Here is a 10,601-nt window from a genome sequence, read left to right as displayed (position 1 = left end):
CTGCGACTGGGGTATCAGGACAATGTAGTTAAAATCATGCAATGACTACAGGTTCGTTTTTATCACTGAAGCTGGATTGGAATTACATTCTTTGAAAAATAATCTTAGTACTATTTTAGACAAAAACAGCTCTTTGTGACTTTTGCAGGCATAAGAACTTAAAAAACATAGGTATAGAGATATACTATAAATACAGTATACATTATCAATATAGGTATGTAATGCCATATTTACATAAATGGCAACCTCAAGTGAGATTATCTGCTATTTGTTGGTGCATGGTGTCGTTAAGCCCAATATAAATCTAGCAAATAAAATGTAATGTTTTTAAAGAAAACAGAAAAGGTTAGTACGTTTTTAATTATGTAAAAAATAATACAGAGCATGAAAGCTGACACACCAACATCACAAAAGATGACATACTAAATCAAAAAAGTCAAATTTCATTTTAATCATCTTCAGTTCATTCATGTAAATGTTGTCCCTTCATTTATGTAAAACGCCCCCTTGGCACTGCTGCAGGATCTGAACTGCATGCACTTACCTGTAAAGTGGTCTTCTCAAACTAAACTTGGCCATCAAATAGCATGCAACTCTCATATCTCTATCCATTTCTTACACAAGTGAGTTGTTACACCTTGTGATTAATAAAGGCTATTTACGTTGTGTCATGAAAACAAAAAAATGCCTACCACAAATGTTGAAAATATTTGTTATTTTACTACCAAGATCAATATCAAAACAAAAACAATTTAAACAGACGAATGAGGCTCTTAAAACACTAAATTCGGCTCATGTTAAACTGATCCCAGAACACAATGTCTGTGTTAGGGCTGGACATTTCTCCAAATAGCTCATGCAACCAAGGACATAAGTACAAATGCATCAAACTGCTGGAAATGGAAGACAAAAAAGTGCTATTTGCTCAAATGAAAGCATATTGAACATGTTTATAAGGCTTTATGTTTGCACAATGTATAACTTCAATTTGATTTAGAAAACCATCACCTACTCGTTGAGTATGTCTTACAAAATACAAAAATAATAAAAGCTTGACCGTGACAGTAAAAAGTAGCTGCCAAATATCGTAAGGAAAACAATGCCACCATTAAATATAATCTTTACACTTCAGTGGTGGGTAAGTCAAAAACAAATATTTTAGGACTTAATGGAACAATTGAAAAACATTTAGAGTATGGGGGGGGGGGGGGAGTGTTCTTTGGTCTAAGTTTGCTGTTCCTTTCTTGGTTAAGCTGCTAATGGTAGTACACAAAACATGTACTCAACTACCCTGCAGCTCAGTAATGTGGTCGGACGCAGAAAGACAGAATGAATTTTCTGCACAAGTACGGAAGTGTCAACGCAATCTAGAAAAAAAATGATACAAAACAAGATAATAAAAACAAGAAAAGTGCCTTGTCAAGACAGGGTAATTGTTTGTTTTTTAAAGGTCTGTGGTGTTCTGAACATTTGTGTCTGTATTGTCTGTCTGCTTCACACTCAACGTGCCCTCACAGGCTTTCTTGTGTGTCACTGCGTCTATGAGGCAGCCCTCGACCTCCTCTGTTGGTGTGCTCTGCTCGTCCTCTGCATCACTATCTTCCTCCATCTCCAGGCTGGAGTCCTCGCTCTCGCAGGAGCTGGACGTCTCATCCTCCGAGTTGGAGTACACTTCTGCCCCGTGAAAGATGTAGTGATTTGGTGCTCGGAAAAGGTATTGAGAAGCTGGGTAAAAGACATCACATTTTGGGTGAAATTCACATCAACAAGTTGTCTTAACATGGAAATTACAGGACATGATTTAATGAAACAACATGGAAAAGTTATTAACATCAGAAGGTTTTGCATTAAAAAAAAAAGTTTTGCACATAATCGGGAGGTAAACGAACACTTGAAATCTTACTCTCAAGACGCTTGCTGATAGGACTTCGACAGATTCGACTCATCCAGCATAGTCTGCGAACTTCAAGGTTGATGTGTTGATCATTTAATCCAGAGCCTTCTTCACTCCGCGTGTCTGCTGATGGAGAGACGGAATACTCCATTCTCTCCTCATTGGGGCTTGGAGCCTTTGCACAGGGCTCAGGTTGTGCTACTACTTCTGGAGTGTCTTGGACAATCTGCCCTTTTGGACAGGGCTCCGGTGGTACTCCATCGACTTCAGGTGTGTCGGTGACATTCTGAGCCGTCGGACAAGGTTCTGTAGGTACTCTGTCGCGTTCTGGAGTGTCTGAGACCATATGAGTGTTCGTCTCCTCTGAGGCACCGACCGATGAATCTGTGTGACGGTGCTTCTGTTCTTTTTCTGCTGGCTTACTGTGAGTAGACAAGGCCTTGCAAGATGGCTGCTCTGCGGAAATCGCTAACCGCGGGGGGTTTTCTGTGATCTCATTGAGTCTTAAGGAGTTGTAGCACAGTTGCTCAAAGTCTCCGCCCAACCGATGGCAGAGCTCATTAATGATGACATCACAGTCCCCAAGTAGCTCCACATCAAAGTTGAGGTGAGGCAGCTGCTCCCGATTTATCAAGACTTGAGGCACGTCATGAGGAATAGAGGCTGGATGGAAAAAGAGGTCACCTGTTATATATGCATGGCTCGAGATAAAGCATAATACCGGTAATAACGGTAATAACATGACAATAACATTGGTAATAGCATTGCTAATCTTGGGCATCTAAAAAAAAAACTTTTCAACATACTTGGGATGAGAGCCACGGGTCGCACTTTCAGTGAGGACCCAATGACAATAAGGAGGTCCACTTCATCCTTATCCTGCCTCATTGCTCTGTGGAATAGTTCTGGAAGATTCTCTCCAAAGAAGACAATATCTGGCTTCATGATTGCCAGGGGGATATCTGGACACCGTGGACAGTGAGGGACAACCTTGAACAGATTTGAATTCATTATGGAAACAAATCAGACAACGGATGCTACTGTACAAGATAAGCTGTGAATGACTGAAAAAAAGCCACAAGTCTGTCCAGGAGTACACATCAATTCACAGATTTGACACTGGTGAATATTAATAGGAACCATTCTTGCCAATACCTGATAAAAAATGTCTTCCCTTACGGCCTCACAGTCAACCTTGTGTTTACAGACAAGACAAGAAGCTGTTGCAAAAGACCCTGAAACACAGAAGAGTGTGGGTCATAAGAGTGAATATTAGACCCGGAACCACAAACACTTGATTAAAGTTAACATCTATTACATTATGTACCATGACATTGGATGATCCTCTGAACCCCAGCCACTTGTTCAAGAGTGTCAATGTTCTGGGTGTAGTTGCGTAGCAGCTTCCCCTGCTTGTCCAGCATAGATATGAATTTGTGACAAGGCGAAGGTTGGAACTGTCCTGGATAGATCTCCTGCAAGAGAACAGAGCAATCAAAACCGTCTCACATATCCAACAAGTGGTCATTTACAGATATTCATCATGGCTTAAACAAATACTATATAGATATGCTTTCAGTCCACAAACCTTAGCAAACTTGAAAAATGGCCGTGGGTCTCTTCTGAAGTACTCGATATCAAACATTGCTTGAGGGTCTGGAAGATCTGGGAAATCTATTGCCAGCCTTGCATAAATGCCATCTCTGGATCGAAAGTCTGGTATTCCACAAGAAACAGACACCTGAGGAAAAATAAACCATCAGTCCTAATAAGGCAACTGTGAAAGCTATACAAAGACACAGCAAAACTTAATCGTTCCCTGCAATACATACCCCAGCACCGGTCAGCACAAGGATCTTTTTGCTTTCCTGGAGTAGCCGAACCACATCCTCCAGGGTGTTTATGTCTTTGCGCTTCTTTCTTTTAGGAGGCTCCGAGATGTTGATGATGATCTGCCACAGTGTCATGTCATCCAAGTCAGGCGGAAGCACAGTCTCAGGAAGCAAGTCTTTTAGTATTGTTCTCGGATTGGTCTCTCTCATAATGTGTTGCTGAATAAAACTGTAGGAACCTAATAAAAACAAACAGAAATACTGCACATTCAAATTGCTTTAAACATGTTATTGTATCTTGAACATCACCTGGGTTGCATGCAATTTCGTGTATTACAGAAGATGTATTAAATGCAACAATCTTCCCATAAATCGTAAAGGTAGAATAAACCTCTTCAGAATGGCATGGTTCCCAAAGTTCTTATATATATTCTCAGTAATACCAATAACCCCACCAAAGACATTCATTAAAAAAGTATACCTCAGCCATTTGACTTTATACGGGCAAATAAAACTCAAAAAGGAAAGTTACATCTCCCTAATCTTTTTAACCTCTGATTGGAATTGCATCAACTCACCACCCATGGCTTTTATTTGAGACATATCATTAAATGCACTAAAGAGGGACAATGTGTAATTATAGAAGATGCACATTCACCCTCAATCGTTTCACTTGTCTATTTTTAAACGATAAACTAAGAACATTAACAACTTCATAGTTAACACTAACAATATGGAAGAAAATTAAAACAGATTCTACAAGAACCAATGTTACTCCCACAAAACACAAGCCATGGGAAAAATCCTTAGATAGCTTTTCAGAATGCACCGATAAATTGGTTCACATGGAAACAAAGGCGTAAAAAACAAATTACTTGGTAATAGGAAATCTATTTATTTCAGAAATAAAAAGCAATTTTGGATTGACCAATGTCAATATTTTCAAATACATGCAATTTAAGTTTAATATCACAAAATGTTGATTTGAAATCTTTTGGGACATTAGAGCAATCTTAAGGGAATTCTATTTGAGTTAGAAAAGGATCTTCATATGATAGGTATGATATTCAAAACCTAGCAGAGAGCCTATCCAAATGACAACCTCGTAGGAAAAAAATTACTCAGCAAAAAAAGTTCTCACTGTCAACTGCGTTTATTTTCAGCAAACTTATCGTGTAAATATTTGTATGAACATAAGATTCAACAACTGAGACAAACGGAACAAGTTCCACAGACATGTGACTAACAGAAATTGAATAATGTGTCCCTGAACAAAGGGGGAGGTCAAAATCACAAGTAAGTCAGTATCTGGTGTGGCCACCAGCTGCATTAAGTACTGCAGTGCATCTCCTCCTCAAAGACTGCACCAGATTTTCCAGTTATTGCTGTGAGAGGTTACCCCACTTCCACCAAGGCACCGGCAAATTCCCGGACATTTCTGTGGGGGGGGGGGGGGGGGGGGGGAATGGCCCTAGCCCTCACCTTCAGATCAAACATGTCCCAGACGTGCTCAATGGGATTGAGATCTGGGCTCTTCGCTGGCCATGGCAGAACACTGACATTCCTGTCTTGCAGGAAATCACGCACAGAACAAGCAGTATTGCTGGTGGCATTGTCATGCTGGAGGGTCATGTCAGGATGAGCCTCATGTCAGGATGAGGATGTCTTCCCTGTAAGGCACAGCGTGGAGATTGCCTGCAATGACAACAAGCTCAGTCCGATGATGCTGTGACACACCGCCCCAGACCATGACAGACCCTCCACCTCGATCCCGCTCCAGAGTACAGGCCTCGGTGTAATGCTCATTCCTTCAACGATAAAACGCAAATCCGACCATCACCCCTGGTGAGACAAAACTGCAACTCGTCAGCGAAGATCACTTTTTGCCAGTCCTGTCTGGTCCAGCGACGGTGGGTTTGTGCCCATAGGCAAAGTTGTTGCCGGTGATGTCTGATGAGGACCTGCCTTACAACAGGCCTACAAGCCCTCAGTCCAGCCTCTCTCAACCTATTGCGAACAGTCTGAGCACTGGTGCGTTCCTGGTGTAACTCGGGCAGTTGTTGCCATCCTGTACCTGTCCCGCAGGTGTGATGTTCAGATTTACCGATCCTGTGTGGTTACACGTGCTCTGCCACTGCGAGGACGATCAGCTGTCCGTCCTGTCTCCCTGTAGCGCTGTCTTTGGCGTCTCACAATACGGACATTGCAACTTATTGCACTGGCCACATCCGCAGTCCTCATGCCTCCTTGCAGCATGCCTAAGGCACGTACACACAGATGAGCAGGGACCCTGGGCATCTTTCTTTTGGTGTTTTTCAGAGTTAGTAGAAAGGCCTATTTAGTGGTCTTAAGTTTTCATAACTGTGACCTTAATTGCCTACCGTCTGTAAGCTGTTAGTCACAGGTGCATGTTCATTAATTGTTTTTGGTACATTGAACAAGCATGGGAAACAGTGTTAAAACCCTTTACAATTAAGATCTGTGAAGTTACTTGGATTTTTACTAATTATCTTTGAAAAACCAGGGTCCTGAAAAAAGGGATGTTTCTTTTTTTGCTGAGTTTATAAACTATTGGTACCAAGACATAAAAATAACTGATATTGGCACAAGTTGGAGGGAATGTTTGAACATAACTAATGAATGGATTCTTAATGAACCTTTAGTTTATACTGGATTAAGCGTAATGTATAGAATGTATTATACAAGAGACAATTTACAGCACAACGACAGAGTAATGTCTAAAGTGTAAACCTAATAATGACTAAATAATCCATGCCCCCTGGAAATGCTATAAAGTCAAAATGTTATGGGTGGAGAAAGTTGGCTGTCAGAAGTGTTGCAATGTAAATGTACTTGTCTGCATATTTCAAGAATTGTCATGAGGGTGCAGTGAGATACCCGATGGGCTGGACGATATGCTTCTCGTCAATTATCTTGAAAAATGTACAGTACCAATCAAAAGTTTGGACACACCTAGTCATTCAAGGGTTTTTCTATATTTTCTTCATTGTAGAATAATAGTGAAGACAACTATGAAATAACATTTAGTGCATCATGTTGTAACCAAAAAATGTGTTATATCAAAATACATCTTATATTTGAGTTTGTTCAAAGTAGCCACCCTTTTCCTTGATGTCAGCTTTGCACACTCCTGGCGTTCTCTCAACCGGCACTGGAGATGGGGGTGAAAACAGGTAGGTCTCTGGGCAGGTGTGATGTCGTTGATGGTTGAGCGTCTGCATGTTGTCTTTTGTACAGTTTGAAAAAATAATTTTCAATACACCTGGTAAAAATAAAATGTATTATTAGACATCTTGTACCTATCTGTGGTTGAGGGGTCCAGTCACTGGAACTTGCATGTGAGGATCTGTCATCATCCTCATTGACACCATCTGGGAAGGCAAAGCCATTTTGGTGAAACTCCTCATCGGTGCCAAGACACTCTGGACAAGCAATAAAGAGGACACGATTGTGGGAATTAATAGTTTTGTCAATTAATTTAAAGCTGCAATATGTACCCGACCAAATTCATATAGAAATGTGTTAAATATCTGTCACTCATTGAAAGCAGGCAGTATTTCTGTTCTGTGTGCTTTTTCTATTCTTCCCGTTCTTAAGTTTCGCTTTCGCGTCTTGTACTTTCGGTTTTATACACCAGCTTCAAACAACTGAAAATACAATATTTTTGGTTATGTAAAAATAGATTTCACAGCGGTTTAAATGGTACATTATTATCTACTTGTATGTTGTCACATTAACTGAAATTAAGCTAACTTTTAGTATTTTAGCAACCAAGAAATGGCGGAGCGATTTCTGCATCTTTAATGTGGACTAGCCATCTCTTCATAACAGATCACTCAGGCAATGTGTTAAACAGTAATTTACCTAGCTAACTATTCTGCAAATGACTTGAAAATGTTACTGTATTTTTGCATTCCCTGAAATGTGCAAAACTTGCAACCCAAAAAACTGAATTGCATAACATTACTAGCCAAAAAGCTAATGTTGATATCGGCTACCCTTTTTTAAACGAGTCGGCTAAAGTTTGCTAGTTTCAACCTTCAGGCTGACGTACTGCTGAACCAGCAAGTTAGCTACAACGCTAGCGAGCCCAATTGAATTGGCTATCCAAGGTGGAGTAATCGAACCAGACATGCAACGCTCGAGTCCGCAAAAAAAAACTTTGCATACTAGCTATAGCAGCTAGCTAAATTAGCCTACCTGCATTCTCCGCAGCGGGTGCAGACTCATTTTTTAAGTTTGTTACGCTTTCCTGAGGCTCCAAGACCAGCAGCCCATTGTCTCCGCCTAGTGCTGCTGCTGGGGCCTGTCCTAACGCCATCACCGGCTCAATCTCCTCATCTGGCCGCGCAGAAATCGCCGCAGCCCAACTCTCACAAGCCTCTAGCCCGTATGTAGCTTGCTCAGTCTGACCAATTTTGAGCCCAGATTCTATGCCCATGCTCATTTTGGACTTTTTTGAAACGGGTTCTTCCATACTTGAAGTGGCTTCAACAAGGATACTCTCCCCGTCCGCCATCTTCAGCAGAAAAAGCCGCTGTGGTAAAATAAAAAATATATCTCGGTCGACAGCTGGGTATTTAAATGGCGCATGTGACTCGCTCTCCACTCCACCAGTAGTTGCGGCCCGAGCGCCACGTCAATGACGTCAACCATAAGAACACGTATCATGATTAATGTTAGCTATGAACATTGATTGAAATTATTTGAGCAAATGTCACATTTCAAATCAACTAAAGCTACTAGCGTTAGCTGGATAATATTGCAATATTCAATGGCACATTGTCGTTCTGATTCTTGAGACTGCCAGCTGCACAGCGCGACCTAAAATAAAGTCGACCTGGAACGCGCAACACCGCCTTCAGAGGAGCCAGGCTAGCTAAATCAGTTATTTTCAAAGCTTGCATAATATTGATCAGAATGGATTATATTTAAGCAATAACGCACGAAAGGGGCCATATACCACGGCTAAGGGCTGTTCTTATGCCCGACGCATCTCGGAGCGCCTGGACACAGCCCTTAGCCGTGATATTTTGGCCATATACCACAAATCCCCGAGTTGCCTTATTGCTATTATAAACTGCTATCAACGTAATTAGAGCTGTAAAAATACATGTTTTGTCATACCCTGTATACGGTATGATATCGGTTGTCAGCCAATCAGCATTCAGGTCTCTAACCACCGAGTTTATAATTTAAACTCAGACTTAAACTTCAGACCGTATACCACGTGTATGACAAAACATTTATGAAGTATTGCATTGAAAGTGTGAATTAAAAACAAACAACTAAAACCATTTGCATCCTGCATCCATTCAACTGTCACTGCCTGGTGTAGACTTATTACAGGACCATGTAACATTTAAACTACTCTGAAGTTCATTAGTAATTTAACACATTAAGACTGGGGGTCACTCAATTGTTTTGAGCATAGGTTCAGATTAAAGGTCATACGGAGACCTTGATGTGCGAAGGGTGCCCACACTGTTGTTGAACATTGTCTACTACAGTGGCGACATATCACCCAGGGCAGGTGGGGCAGTGCCACATTTTTAGCTAAAAATAAATAAATAACAAAATTGGGTTGCCTGTTTTGAATGTTATTTTTGGCATTAATATGTTTCACATATCAGTTTGCAAACAATTTTATTTTTAAATTTAAATTAAATTTCACCTTTATTTAACCAGGTAGGCCAGTTGAGAACAAGTTCTCATTTACAACTGCTACCTGGCCAAGATAAAGCAAAGCAGTGTGACATAAACAGCAACACAGAGTTACACATGGAATAAACAAACATACAGTCAATAACACAATAGAAACGTCTATATACAGTGTGTGCAAATGAGGTAAGATAAGGGAGTTAAGGCAAAAAATAGGCCATAGTGGTGAAATAATGACAATTTAGCAATTAAACACTGGAGTGATAGATGTGCAGAAGATGAATGTGCAAGTAGAGATACTGGGGTGCAAAGGAGCAAAAAATAAATAACAGTATGGGGATGAGGTAGTCGGATGAGCTATTTACAGATGGGCTATGTACAGGTGCAGTGATCTATGAGCTGCTCTGACAGCTGGTGCTTAAAGTTAGAGAGGGAGATATGACTCTCCAGCTTCAGTGATTTTTGCAATTCGTTACAGTCATTGGGCAGCAGAAAACTGGAAGAAAAGGCGGCCAAAGGAGGAATTGGCTTTGGGGGTGACCAGTGAAATATACCTGCTGGAGCGCGTGCTACGGGTGGGTGCTGCTATGGTGACCAGTGAGCTGAGATAAGGTGGGGCTTTACCTAGCAAAGACTTATAGATGACCTGGAGCCAGTTGGTTTGGCGACGAATATGAAGCGAGGGCCAGCCAATGAGAGCATACAGGTCACAGTGGTGGGTAGTATATGGGGCTTTGGTGACAAAACGGATGGCACTGTGATAGACAGCCTCCAATTTGCTGAGTAGAGTGTTGGAGGCTATTTTGTAAATGTAAATCGCGGAAGTCAAGGATCGGTAGGATAGTCAGTTTTACGAGGGTAAGTTTGGCAGCATGAGTGAAGGATGCTTTGTTGCGAAATAGGAAGCCGATTCTAGATTTAATTTTGGATTGGAGATGCTTAATGTGAGTCTGGAAGGAGAGTTGACAATCTAACCAGACACCTAGGTATTTGTAGTTGTCCACATATTCAAAGTCAGAACCGTCCAGAGTAGTGATGCTGGACGGGCAGGCAGGTGCGGGCAGCGATCGGTTGAAGAGCATACATTTACTTTTAAATACATTTAAGAGCAGTTGGAGGCCACGGAAGGAGAGTTGTGTGGCATTGAAGCTCGTCTGGAGGTTAGTTAACACACTGTCCAAAGAAGGGCCAGA

General features: G+C 41.2%; 1 protein-coding gene across 2 annotated transcripts; it reads right to left on the bottom strand.

The window, feature by feature from the left end:
* Positions 1 to 341: 341 nt before the first annotated feature.
* LOC111978286 (NAD-dependent protein deacetylase sirtuin-1) lies at positions 342 to 8,379 on the bottom strand. Of its 2 annotated transcripts, none has more exons than XM_024008262.2 (9): positions 7,948 to 8,379; positions 7,047 to 7,169; positions 3,727 to 3,965; positions 3,483 to 3,635; positions 3,222 to 3,369; positions 3,050 to 3,129; positions 2,701 to 2,884; positions 1,904 to 2,557; positions 342 to 1,725 (listed from the first exon to the last, which is right to left on the bottom strand). In XM_024008262.2, exons 1-9 carry the CDS (start codon positions 8,264 to 8,266, stop codon positions 1,445 to 1,447), a joined length of 2,181 nt encoding a protein of 726 aa, XP_023864030.1. In that variant the 5' UTR covers positions 8,267 to 8,379; the 3' UTR covers positions 342 to 1,444. The 2 variants fall into 2 exon arrangements, with proteins under 2 accessions (XP_023864030.1, XP_023864031.1); XM_024008263.2 differs by having other exon boundaries at positions 7,047 to 7,118.
* Between the last annotated feature and the right edge of the window lie 2,222 nt (positions 8,380 to 10,601).

Source organism: Salvelinus sp. IW2-2015, linkage group LG18 (genome assembly GCF_002910315.2).
Source record: "Salvelinus sp. IW2-2015 linkage group LG18, ASM291031v2, whole genome shotgun sequence".
Lineage (NCBI taxonomy): Eukaryota > Metazoa > Chordata > Actinopteri > Salmoniformes > Salmonidae > Salvelinus > Salvelinus sp. IW2-2015.
The sequence above is the reverse complement of the archived record's forward strand: the minus strand, read 5'-3'. Positions and strand labels throughout refer to the sequence as shown.